We start from the raw sequence: 13,464 nt of genomic DNA, 5'->3' as shown, positions 1-13,464 counted from the left end.
AGTTTTGGCTTTGGTGTGTTTCTGTTACATACTGACTTTGTATACAATGTATAATAAATGTTATAATAAACATATAAACATATAAAAACATATATAAATATAAACATATATAAATGTGCATTCATAGGCAATTTCTATTTTGTTAACATAGGGAGACTTTAAGTATAGCCAAGTTTTATCTTATATGGTTTCCAAAAGTAATTATTTTCCTTTCCAAGGTTACCTTTTTTTTGAGGTAGAAAACAAATATTTCATTGTTACTGGGTGCTGTGGCTCATGTTTGTAATCCCAGCACTTTGGGTGCCCGAGGTGGGAAGATAGCTTGAGCTCAGGAGTTTGAGACTAGCCTGGGCAACATGGCGAAACCCCCTCTACAAAAAATACAAAAATTAGCTGGGTGTAGTGGCATGTGCCTGCAGCCCCAGCTACTCCAGAAGCTGAGATGGGAGGATTGCTTGAGCCCATGAGACTGGGGCTGCACTGAGCTGAGATCGCACCACTGCACTCCAGCGTGGGTGATGGGAGTGAGACCCTGTCTCAAAAAAAAAAAAAAAAAAAAAAGAAATTATTGTTGTATGGCATGAAAGGGTCTTATGCTATATAGTAATTAGAAAAATCACATTAATCAAAAACTTACTTTAAGTTTTATAAATGTTAGCTCTCTAGTACTTGATTTTCTTACTTTTTTTGTCTTTATAGGCATAAATCATATCATGGAAACCTTAAATAAACTCAGAACCTAGATATAGTTGTAACTAATTAGGCTGTGTGAAAATGGCAAGTTTTTGAAAGTGCTTAAAAATATTGTTCATTTTTGTATTGATATAGATTAAATAGAATAAATATCATTAAAGAATAAATATTGACAGAACTGTTGTTCTATCTTAATGAATTCTAATCTATGTGACATAAGGCAGGCACATTTGGAGGATTTAAAAGAAATTAATTTGATTAGAAATGTACTGTGGTTGTCAGAACTACCTTACCTTGATGTGTAGGAGACAGTATGTGTCCCAGGGATATGTGTTGAAATGATCTCGAGCTAAAAGTCTGAAAAGCCTTTCTACATGACTTCCAGATATCTTCAAACCAATCTTCTTGCTTGTCTTGCACTATACAGAAATATGTCAGCAACCCCTAGAATGAAGTTGTACAGATATGCATCACTTAAGAAACTTATTGAATATAAAAAATAATCAAATAATTGGTTAACATGATGAATTTTTTTTTTACTATAAAACAGGTACTTTGAATATTGAAGCCACCCTTATACATTTAAAGTACTTGATATTAGTTAATCTAGAAAGAGTTTGACTTGATATTAGTTAACCTAGTAGGAGTAGAATGGAAGAAAGGATACTTTCACTTTTCATTGTGTACTCTTTATTGTTTGACTTTTTTGCTGTGTGCATGTATTACTTTTAATATAAAAATTAGTTTAAAAAATGTAAATGCTAAAAAGCATGTATATAGAAGATCAGTTTGTATATAGTGAAACATACTTGTACAGTGCTCTACCACTGGATATCATGAGACAATGAATCTTCGTACATTATTTAGTTCTTCAAGTTACTGAGGATGCACAGCTTATTTGTCTGTAATTATTGTTTGTACTAAGCCATAGGATATTCATGTCAAAGTCTCAAATCCTATATGACAGTATAAAAAATATCTAGATATGCAACATTATGGTTAGTTTATTATTTGACTTCAATAACTTTAATAACTCTCCTTAGCTCAGACTATTTAATATTTATGAGATTCTATTATGTAAAAAGAAAATATTCTGAATAATAACTATCTAACTTGGACTTTTTTTGGGCATAATTATCTACTTAGATATTTTTTATCAAAACAGGAATCTTGAAGGCCTTTGAGCAATGCCTACAAAATAAAAGAATAAAAGACTAGGTACAGAAAAATAAAATTGAGAGAGGCAATGTGGAAGCTGCTGCATTTGCGAATTATATAGGGCCAGTTGTCAATCAAGTTGATCCCATCTGTTCAGAGGAGTTTTCTAATTTAGTTTCTGGCTTTTTAGATCTTACCTTAGCTTAAGTAAATCTTGTGACTTTTCTTATTGTTGGAGGAGATCTTCCCATTTCGTCTGGTTCAGTCTTTTCATTTCATCTAGTTCAATCTTTTTATTTTGCATTTTGCTACTATTAAGTAGAACTAGGACTATTGGACCTGACCTTGTTGAATCCTAGTTAAGTATTCCTTTATTATTCCCCATATCCTGTTTGATGAAAAGCCTTACATAGGATGTGTGGTAGACTCTTGGCATTGACAATTTATACTATTCACCTGTGACCTTGAAGGTCTCAGAATGAACAAGTGAAAATCCATGGCCTGTAGTAATTGTTCATTTTTCTATGGTAAGAATTTGAATTATAACCACACTGCAAGGTTGCTGTGTGGGAAACTGTCACTTAACCAGTAAATGTTCATGAGCAATGAATGGCCTTTGCATCCTCACTTGATTGCAGCTCCACAGGGAAAAACAGAAATTCTGGTGTCAGGAACTGGTCTTGCTGATGTAAAGGGTCTGCTGTGTAGGAGCAAAGGGAGAAGCAAAAGCATTAAAAGAAGGATCACTTTTTAGAGGCAAGGTTTTAGCCTAATAAAATGTTGTAGGTATTAAGCGTAATTTTGTGTTTGCCTTCATGATATGTTAGGTTGGGAATCAGAGTGACTTGGAAAAGCTGGTTGGGGATGACTTTTTGCATGAAGGACTTTAAGAGCTTTTAAAAGAATAAGTGGGACAGGCTAGATGTGGTGGCTCATGCCTGTAATCCCAGCACTTTGGGAGGCCGAGGTGGGAGGATCACAAGGTCAGGAGTTCGAGACCAGCCTGGCCAATATGGTGAAACCCCATCAAGAAAAATTAGCCAGGCGTGGTGGCGGGTGCCTCTAGTCCCAGCTACTGGGGAGGCTGAGGCAGGAGAATAGCTTGAACTCGGGAGGCGGAGGTTGCAGTGAGCTGAGATCGGGCCACTGCACTCCAGCCTGGGTGACAGAGTGAGACTGTCTCAAAAATAAAATAAAATAAAAATAAAATAAAATAAAACTAAGTGGGACACACTTTTACAGTGCATATTAGAATATCTGTAGAGCTTAAATTTTCATTTTCTGGCTGTTATGCACAAAAGAAAAAACTTTAGCCATTTCTTTAGTGAAGCCTCCTTTATTGTGAATGGTTTCTTGATAAAACGTTGTTTCCACATACGTGTAGAATCGAGTCTGTTAGCAAGAGAAGGGGTAGGAAAAGAGCATCTGTAGTGAGATTTGATGGTTATTATTCTGAATTTCTTCATTACCATGTTTCTGGGCAAGGATAAAGGAAAGTACAAGAAATTATCTTCTTTGATTATTATCTTCTACCTCCTTTGATGAAGTAGAGTTCTTTGTGGTGGGGTAAAGAGGCACAGTGCACTGAAAGATTTTTTTTTTTCAGTACTCTGCAGTGTAGCCTCAAAGTTAAGACCTTTTCAAGTTAAGACTCTCCTTCTCTCCCTGTAACTTTTGTCTTTACTTCAAGCAGACTTGGAAGTCTTCAGCTTCTGAATGGACTGAAACCATGAAATCTGAGTTCCATTATTAATCATGTATTTACCTTAGCTGATGGTGTTTTCAAAAGTTTCATCCTTCCTTGTAGTTTTATAGGGTATATGGCTCTGTAAGAATTCTTGTTTTCAGTCTTATTGCTTTTCCTATGCCACAGACTCCTTCCTTTCTTCCTTCAAACATGTAAAGATCTCTTATAGTGGGTAACAGTATGTATTCTAGAGTCAGGCAGTCCTGGCTTAAGTCCTTACTTGGTCACTGGCTATCTATGTAAACTTGAGCAAGTTTCTTAACCTCTCTGTTTTAGTTTCTTCATCTGTAAAATGAGAATAATAATAATTCCTACCTCATATGGTTGGTGTGGGGATTAAATGATTTAATACTTTGAAGTACATAGAAGATGCCTGATACATAGTAGTAGGTAGTCAGTAAATGTTACTTTTATTATCATTATCCTCTTCATCATCTCCCATGCTCAATCACTGAGATTTGTTACTTTTTCTTTTTTAGACTCTAGCATTCCCTTCTCTTTGCCCACTAGCACTGATACAGTTTCAGACCATGACATTAGTACCTCATGCTTAGGTATAGTACTGTCACAGTTTTCAAGAGAGCTTCTGTTAACACCCTGCTGCCTCTAATTGCTAGTTTGTGCCATTGCTTTTCAGTACTAGACTAATAACCGTTTGATATTGTCACACCCCTGCCCAAGAGCCCACAGCATTTTCCAGTATCTTGTTTTATCAAGCCCTTATTTTCTTACCTGACTCTGGCTTATCATTACTCTCTTCCTCTACTCTAGCCAGTCTTGTATGTTCTCATCTACCTTATGTAGTTGGACATTTGCTCATGTTCTTCCTTTGGTCTTTATGCCCTTCCTTAATGTCCTTTGTACTCTTATTATTTCTGTCCTAGCCATATGTAAAGAATCCAAAGATTCTTTCTTTTCTTGTCTTTTTTTAAATTTTGAAATAAAGTCTTGCTCAGTTACCCAGGGTGGAATGCAGTGATGGGAAGAATCCAGTGTTTCTAAGAAGGCTTTCTGGATGTTAAGAACTGAGCTAGGTCAGGAACAGGATTGGTAGAAATGGGAGAGACTCAGACTAGAAAGACACATTGATTTAGAGATCAGAGTATGGATTGGGGATTAGAGCCTTTAAATTTAAGAATGACAAAGAGGAACTAGTCTGAAAAGCAGATCTAAGGTGGAAGGAGCAGTTTAAGCTGTAAGGATTAGGAAGTGAAGGGATGGTATATGAGTGACAACTGAGAGCAAAATTTCAAGGCAGTGTTGAAAATCTGAGATGTCGCTAAGGTTTGAGATAGAGCCGGGCAGATCCAGATGGATCAGGTGGTTTTAAGGTCCACATGGAACAGGCAAGATGGCATACTTCTAAATTCGTAAGAGAACCAGTTAAGATCAAGAACTAGGTGTTAGGAATCTGAAGCAGTGAGTAGTAAGGTCTCAGGCACTCAGAGATTGGAGTTGTAACAGAATAAAGTAGGTCTCCTGGTTAGGCTCTAGTATCAAAATTAGCACAGGGTGACATCAAAACTGAGTGTGCTGAGCCAGAGGACTACTAAATTTCCTTCTGGCTAAGATCAGAACTGGGTTGTGAGAATATTGCTGTTTTGAGGCAACTTTATAGGCTCCTTTACCAGAGGTATAGGGCTGGAGTGACTACCATTAATTAAGGCCTTCACTGATTTCAGTGAGCTTAGTGTATGTTCCATATTATTGAGTTCCCAATTAAACACCACTACTATCTTGTATTGCTGTGGTAGACTGCTGTGAGTCTCATTTTCTCCATTCGTATCTTAAGCTAGTTCAGATTAGGACCATTTTTGAAAAAGAACCTTGTGATATGACTGGCATCCAAGTGTGTACATTTAAAGCACACAATTTGAGGTATAGGGCTGGAGTGACTACCATTAATTAAGGCCTTCACTGATTTCAGTGAGCTTAGTGTATGTTCCATATTATTGAGTTCCCAATTAAACACCACTACTATCTTGTATTGCTGTGGTAGACTGCTGTGAGTCTCATTTTCTCCATTCGTATCTTAAGCTAGTTCAGATTAGGACCATTTTTGAAAAAGAACCTTGTGATATGACTGGCATCCAAGTGTGTACATTTAAAGCACACAATTTGATGTTTGACCTATGTATGAGGGTAAAACTATCACAATCAAGAAAATGAACATATTCATCACCCTCAAAAGTTTTCTTGTGTTCCCTTATAATTCTTCTTTTCTGTACCTCTTTTTCCCCCTCTTCCCCTTTCTAGAATATATATATATATATTTTTTTAAGAGATGGTATCTCACTCTGTCATCCAGGCTGGAGTGTGGGTGCGATCATAGCTCGCTATAATATGGAACTTGGCTTAAGCAATCTTCCTGCCTCAGCGTCTTGAGTAGCTGGGACTACAGGCATGCGCCACCATGCCTGCTATTTTCTAGAATTTTATTTAAATGGAATCATACAGAATAAACTATTTTTGTTTGACTTTCTTCCATTCAGCATATTTATTTTTACCCCCTTAAAAAAAGTATAATTATTTTGAGTGTCAGTAGTTCACTTCTTTTTATTGCTGAAGAGTATTCCATTGTGTGGATATATCTTTATTTTTTCATATGCCTTTTGAAACCAGGAAACAGTCATTCTGTAGGTGATAAGAGAATTGACTGAATTCGGAGACCAGAGGATGAAAGGGAAGAATAGTATGGAGAGAAAATAAGAATAATGTCTTTATCTTATCTCTAAAGACACAGAAGGAAGTGAGTTGTTATAATAGTTGTAGGATATTTGTTTTGGTCTGACTTGACTTCCTGTTGGTTTATCATTTTTCTGTTAATAGTCTGCTAATGCTACTGAAGAGGAGTATAAAAAAACTCAATTATAGGTCAGGTGTGGTGGCTTATGTCTGTAATGGCAGTACTTTGGGAGGCCAAGGCAGGAGGATCACTTGACCCCAGGAGTTCAAGACCAGCCTCGGCAAGATTGAACTCAGGTCTGTTAAAAATAACAAATGAGCCAGATATAGTGGCATGTGCCTATGATCTCAGCTACTCAGGAAGCTGAGGCAGGAGGACTGCTTGAGCCTGGGAGGTTGAGGCTGCAGTGAGCCATGATTGCACCACTGCATGCAGCCTGGGTGACGAAGTGAGACTCTGTCTCAAAAAAAAAAAAAAAACCAAAAACCAACCTCAATAATCGTGTTACATAGTAACTTCAAGTAAACCTTGAACGCCTGTAAATTTGTCTTTCAGACCAAAAAAAAAAAAAAAAATTACAAAGTATTTTTAAAGTTTAGAATTAGAACACAATATAGATCATGTGTTTCCTAATTTCTTCTAGAAGTCGCATCATTAACATTGTTATTTAACGTAGGCTTTCAATTCTGTTGTGTTTACCATAGTTACTGTATTTATTTCAAAGGTTTTTCTTTCTAGAATATATTGATTTTGAATCTGATGATTAAGTTTAAAAATATTTTGTTTTGTAGCCATGCAGGATATACGTACTGTGGGTCTTGTGCCGCCCATGCTTATAAACAAGTGGATCCGTCTATTACGTAAGTAATGTAGTTTTGTTTTAAGTTGGAGAAGCTTGAGAATTGATTGCTTTGTGATAGAAGTAATTTGCTTTTTATACTTACTGTTATTATGTGCTCAATTTCATGAGGGGATTTGACTTTTGATGAATTTTACTATACTTTATATAGGTTACTGAAAACTTCAATACTTTTTTGTTGTTGTTTGAACATCTGCTTTTTACCTTCCCTTTGGCATGTAAAATGTTTAGTTATGAAGGTTAAATATTTTGTTTTTAAATATTTCTTTGAAAACCCAGAGATGAGCATTCTTAAGAAAAATGCAAAGCCCTCTGATCTGTTTTAATCATTTCGTAATTTAAAATTCTTTATTGTACTTGTTAAAATTGTGGTTACTGAAAGGATAATTTGTCATTGACGGGATAAGGTATTTGAAATATTTTAGAATCTGACAGTGAATTTAATATGATGTTTGAGGCATATTAACTCTTAATAATTCAATGACAGCTCTGAAATTAGCTTAAAAAAAAAAAAACTTCCTGGAAACTTGAGACTCCTTTAATAGTATACTACTCTGTAAGAAACTTGTGAACTTTCAAGAGGTTTTGCTGGAAATAGTCACTCATTTTATTTACACAGTTAATTTACTAGCTATGAACCAATATCCGGCCCTAGTTTGCCAGATGTACAAGCTATGTGAATAGGTAAAGTGATCATCATAGTTCTGTCAAATACTGATTGTTAGGTCTGAATTAGTAGAGATGTAGTATAGTTGTTCAAAAGAAATAGCTCATAGCAGCCATGATTTAATAAAGAAAATCATGCACAGCCCACTTGCCTTTGAGCAGTTCATTCAAAGTTTTTAAACAAAAAAGCTGTTCTTTCAAATTTTTATGTAGCATTGTCTGTACATTTTATTATAATCATTGAAAATTACTTTTGGCAAGCTTTTAGTAAAAAGAAAGCAATGATATTTATAAATTGGTGAGGTTTTGGCTAGCCCTGTCTCATTTATGATGTTTTGAGGAGCATTGTTCACAATTATTCCCTGATACATGTTTAATATATAATCTTAAGTAATTTCATGAATAAGAGCAAATAGAAGTTAAATTGAAATGATTTTTTAGTCCAGGCCTGGTGGCTCACACCTGTAATCCCAGCACTTTGGGAGGCTAAGGCGGGCAGATTACCTGAGGTCAAGAGTTCGAGACCAGCCTGGCCAATATAGTGAAACCCTGTCTCTACTAAAATACAAAAAAAAAAAAAAAAAAAAAAAAAAAAAAAAAAAAAAAAAAAAAAAAAAATTAGCTGGGCATGGTGGCACATGGCTGTAGTCCCAGCTACTTGGGAGGCTGAGGCAGGGGAATTGCTTGAATCCGGGAGGGGGAGGTTGCAATGAGCTGAGATCGTGCCACCACACTCCAGCTTGGCAACAGAGCAAGACTCCATTTCAAAAAAAAAAGAGGATTTTTTATAAGCTTCTTTCATTTGACTTGGGCCTGTAAACCAGCTATAATAAAAGTTAGTTTATATAACAGCCTTTTCTTTTTGAAACTTCCTCTATTTGGCAAAAGTTTTGTTGATAAAACTCATGTGCTAGTGGTTAAATTAGGATTTAGGAATTTGTAGAGGGGTATAGAGTTTATGTTCGTAGAAGTGGGAAGTATGTGTTAAATAAGTTAATGGAAAGTGAGAAAGAAGGCAAAAGGAAAGAGGAAAAATGGAAGAGTGCCAAGGACTAAGAAGAGGAAGATAAAGAAGATGAGTAGAAAGAGAGGCAAATGATGGCTGATGTGATCCAATTATTTTATTTTAATTAATTATTTTTGAGACAGTCCGGTTCTGTCACCCACGCTGGAGTGCAGTGGTGGATTCTTGGCTCACTGCAACTTCTGCCCCCAGGTTCAGTCAGTTCTCCTGCCTCATCCTCCCAGGTAGCTGGGACTACAGGTGCACGCCACCGTACTGAGTTAATTTTTTGTATTTGTGGTGGAGACAGGCTTTCGCCACATTGGCCAGTCTGGTTTCGAACTCCTGACTGCAGGTGATCTGCAGTCAGGCCTCGGCCTCCCGAAGTGCTGGGATTACAGGCATGAGCCACTGTGCCCAGCCCGATCAAATTATTTTTTGTAATTAATATATAATAATTGAATTCTGAATGAATAAATTTTAAGGTCTAAGTGTAAAATTAATAATTGACAGTCACAGTTGATTTCTCTTGAAAGAGGCACTCTCTGGGAATTATAATGTCTTTGGAGTGCTTTGAGAAAGTAGAGAAAGAACATCCTTATGAGAAAGGTTAAATTCTATACTACCACTTTCTGTTCTTAACTTCCACATTAATCCATTTGCATTCTATTTTTCAGCCAGGATCATCTTTTGAAAATGTAAATGATACTATGTCACTTTCCAGAATTTAAAAGTGGGTAGGGGATACAAATATGATTTTAAAAGGCATTACAAATAACAGGTAGCAGTTATTCCAAAATTGATGTTAGAATGCTGACTAGCAGCTTGGAAAAAGAAATTGTCTTAGAACCTCTGCTAACACCATCCATCAAAGTAAATACTAGTTAGGTAAGGGTATTAACATATCTGGAGAGGCATTTCAAGCCACAGCTAATTTGGAACACCATATGTCTTAATGTTTATGAGACATTGTTGAGAAGAGTATAAAACATGATAAATTGTAATTAAATTACATGAAAAAATAACTCAAGTCATAATGTAACCAGTGGAAGTGATGAACAGTATGGGAAAAATACTTGCAAAAAAAATGACAAAGGATAATATCAAAAAATCATAAAATTCTTAGTACTTAGAGGCTAACTCATCATAATAAGAATATGAACTGAAATTACAAGAAGTAAATGTAGTTAATAAAAATGGAAATATGTTTTATTTTTCTAAAAAAATAGAAATAAAAACAGTAGTGAAGTGCCAATTTAAATGAATAGTTTGAAGAACAATACAGCCGGGCGCGGTGGCTCAAGCCTGTAATCCCAGCTCTTTGGGAGGCCGAGGTGGGCGGATCACGAGGTCAGGAGATCGAGACCATCCTGGCTAACACGGTGAAACCCCGTCTCTACTAAAAAAGACAAAAAATTAGCTGGGCATGGTGGTGGGCACCTGTAGTCCCAGCTACTCTGGAGGCTGAGGCAGGAGATGGCGTGAACCCAGGAGGCGGAGCTTGCAGTGAGCCGAGATCGCGCCACTGTACTCCAGCCTGGGTGACAGAGCGAGACTCCACCTCAAAAAAAAAAAAAAAAAAAAAAGGAACAATACAGTTGTATAATTCCTATAATCCAGAACTGGCTAGATTATGGCAAAATTAGTTTTTTATTTAAAAAAATGCATTTCAATGGACTATATCAGGTTAACGCTTTAGGAAAGCAATTTGATAATATATATTAAGAGTCATAAAAATGTATATAATTACTGGCTTAGAAATTCACGTTCGGAAGCTCTATCCTAATAAGTCCCAAAATGAAAAAAGTTAAATATGTTAAGTTTTCTACAGCAGCATTGTTTTTTTAAAGAGTTAAGTTTCTGATGGTGCATTGACTAAATAAAAAAAGCAGGGTATAAAATTGTGCAAAATTGGGAAAAAAGAATGTACTATATGAGGTTAAATAAATTATTGTAATGGATGCTAATAGTTTGCATATGTTTTCTTATATGAGTAATAGATATATTATTTTAATGGTGAAAAATATAAAATTTAAAAGCATTTGTGCAAAAATGATTACAAGTTGAGGGGATTAATGATTCTTAAACTGACGGAATCGTTCTTTGATTTATAATATGACTGATCAGGGCCTAATAACATTTTTCGTTCTTTTTCTTCTTCTTTTTTTTTTTCTGAGTTGGAGTCTCTCTTTGTCACGCAGGCTGGAGTGCAGTGGTGCAATCTTGGCTCACTGCAACCTCCACCTCCTGAGTTCAAGTGATTCTCCTGCCTCAGGCTCCCAAGTAGCTGGAATTACAAGCATATGCCACCAGGCAGGCCTGGATAATTTTTTTATTTTTAGTAGAGATAAGGTTTTACCATGTTGGCTAGGCTGGTCTCGAACACGTGACCACAAGTGATCTGCCTGCCTTGGCCTCCCAAAGTGTTGAGATTACAGGCATGAGCCACTGCGCCTGGCCAAGATTTTTCTTTTCACAGTAACTAGTAGGGCTGATAACTTAATGGGGAGTGTGAGAAGCAGGTTTTGAGGTGATAACGAAGATTGTTTACAAACAAACTTCCCTATTTCATGAAGAATTAGTAGCAAAGGTTTTCAGATGTTGCTTTCCAAGAGAAATGGATGAATAAATTAAAGCATATTTATTTTAAAAGTTTATTAAGTGACTGCTATGATCCAGATATTGTGGTAGTGCTAGAGACACAGCAATTAATAAAACAGACATGGTTTTAGCTCTGTGCTGATAAATTGGTAGGTGAGATAGATATTAAGCATATGATAATGAATATAGATATCTTATTAAAAACTAAAAATTTAAAAGCTGAAAGTGAAATACAGTGGTTCTCAAACTTCTTGGTTTCAGGAACCCTGTATACTTCTAATTTATTAAGGACACCAAATGTAGACCACATCTACCTTTGTTGAATGCATTCAAAATTAAAATGAGATACTTAAAAAATTATTTTAAAAGTAAACAAATTAGAGGTTAATAAAAACATTTTTAAAAATGAGAAGTACATTTTCTAATAGAAGATAGTGGGAAAAGTGGCATTGCTTTAACTTTTTTTTTTTTTTTTTACAAAATGTAAAAATGTCATATTTTTACTAGTTATTAAATCTCCTTTTAATGTTTGGCTTAATAGAAGAAGATAACTATGTTCTCATATCTGGTTATGCATTCATCCTGTTGTCATCATTTGTTTTGGTTGAGGTATATGAAGAAAATCTAACCTCACACAGATACGTAGTTAGAAAAGGAAGAGGAGTAGTGTAATTACCTTTTCAGATAATTGTGGATGTTTTTCTTTAATACTACACCAAAACTCAACAAATGGTAGTTTCTTAAAGGTTAGTTATAATGCGAAATCTAAAGTTCCTATCAGTGAATTTTTGTCCTTTTTTTTTCTTTTTTTTTGAGCGAAGTCTCGCTCTTGTCACCAGGCTGGAGTGCAGTGGCACTATCTCGGCTCACTGCAACCTCTACCTCCTGGATTCAAGTGATTCTCCTGCCTCAGTCTCCCAAGTAGCTGGGACTACAGTCGCGCGCCACCATGCCCAGCTAATTTTAGATTTTTTTTTTTTTTTTTTTTTTTTTTTTGAGATGGAGTCTCGCTCTGTCGCCCAGGCTGGAGTGCAGTAGCCGGATCTCAGCTCACTGCAAGCTCCCCCTCGCGGGTTCACGCCATTCTCCTGCCTCAGCCTCCCGAGTAGCTGGGACTACAGGCACCCGCCACCTTGCCCGGCTAGTTTTTTGTATTTTTTTAGTAGAGACGGGGTTTCACCGTGTTAACCAGGATGGAAATTTTTGAATTTTTAAGGTTTCACCATGTTGGCCAGGATGGCTCGATCTCTTGACCATGTGATCCACTTGCCTCGGCCTCCCAAAGTGCTGGGATTACAGATGTGAGCCACCGTGCCTGGCTGAATTTTTGTACTTTTTATAAATTCATTGTCTATTTTACAGTTCGAATGGATCTTTTACCCTTGCATCATTTTGTAACGTGTGGAACGTTGGGAAAATTTTTATTGTGTTATGCAGATATTTTCAATGCTGGTATTTCATTATATGATACTAAAAAATCACATTTCTTTTTGTTTGTTTTGTTTTGTTTGTTTTTCTTTCTTTTTTTTTTTTTTTGGAGACAGAGTTTCACTCTTGTCGCCCAGCTGGAGTGCAGTGGCACAGTCTCAGCTCACTGCAACCTCCACCTCCTGGGTTCAAGGGATTCTCCTGCCTCAGCCTCCCGAGTAGCTGGGATTACAGGCATGCACCACCATGCCCTGCTAATTTTTGTATTTTTAATAGAGACAGGGTTTCACCATGTTGGCCAGGCTGGTCTCAAACTGCTGACCTCAGGTGATCCACCTGCCTTGGCCTCCCAAATTGCTGGGATTACATGCATGAGCCACTGTGCCTGGCAAAAAATCACATTTCTTAATGTCACCATGTATTTTATCAGACAGAATCATTAATTCTTTGGAGGCTATCAAGGTTACAGTGACAAAAGTTTTATTAAAGTCTGATTTTCACTTGAAAACCTCAATTTCATCATTGACAACAAATATATTATTTTCTTTAAAGTACTAGATTTTGGGGTTTTTTTTCCCCCGCTTTTGAGACAGGATCTTGCTTTGTTACCCAGACTGGAGTCA

At 36.4% G+C, this 13,464-nt stretch overlaps 1 protein-coding gene across 4 annotated transcripts in view; it reads left to right on the top strand.

Moving 5' to 3' along the window:
* The window catches only part of MEMO1 (mediator of cell motility 1), a 150,568-nt gene that overhangs the window by 76,928 nt on the left and 60,176 nt on the right, over positions 1-13,464 (top strand). For all 4 annotated transcript variants that reach the window (XM_038006755.2, XM_038006754.2, XM_007971026.3 and 1 more), the window contains one exon: positions 7,076-7,144. In XM_038006755.2, coding sequence (XP_037862683.1) covers positions 7,078-7,144 — 67 coding nt within the window. In that variant the 5' untranslated portion in view covers positions 7,076-7,077. The remainder of the gene's footprint in view (positions 1-7,075; positions 7,145-13,464) is intronic.

Source organism: Chlorocebus sabaeus, chromosome 14 (assembly GCF_047675955.1).
Source record: "Chlorocebus sabaeus isolate Y175 chromosome 14, mChlSab1.0.hap1, whole genome shotgun sequence".
NCBI lineage: Eukaryota > Metazoa > Chordata > Mammalia > Primates > Cercopithecidae > Chlorocebus > Chlorocebus sabaeus.
The sequence above is the reverse complement of the archived record's forward strand: the minus strand, read 5'-3'. Positions and strand labels throughout refer to the sequence as shown.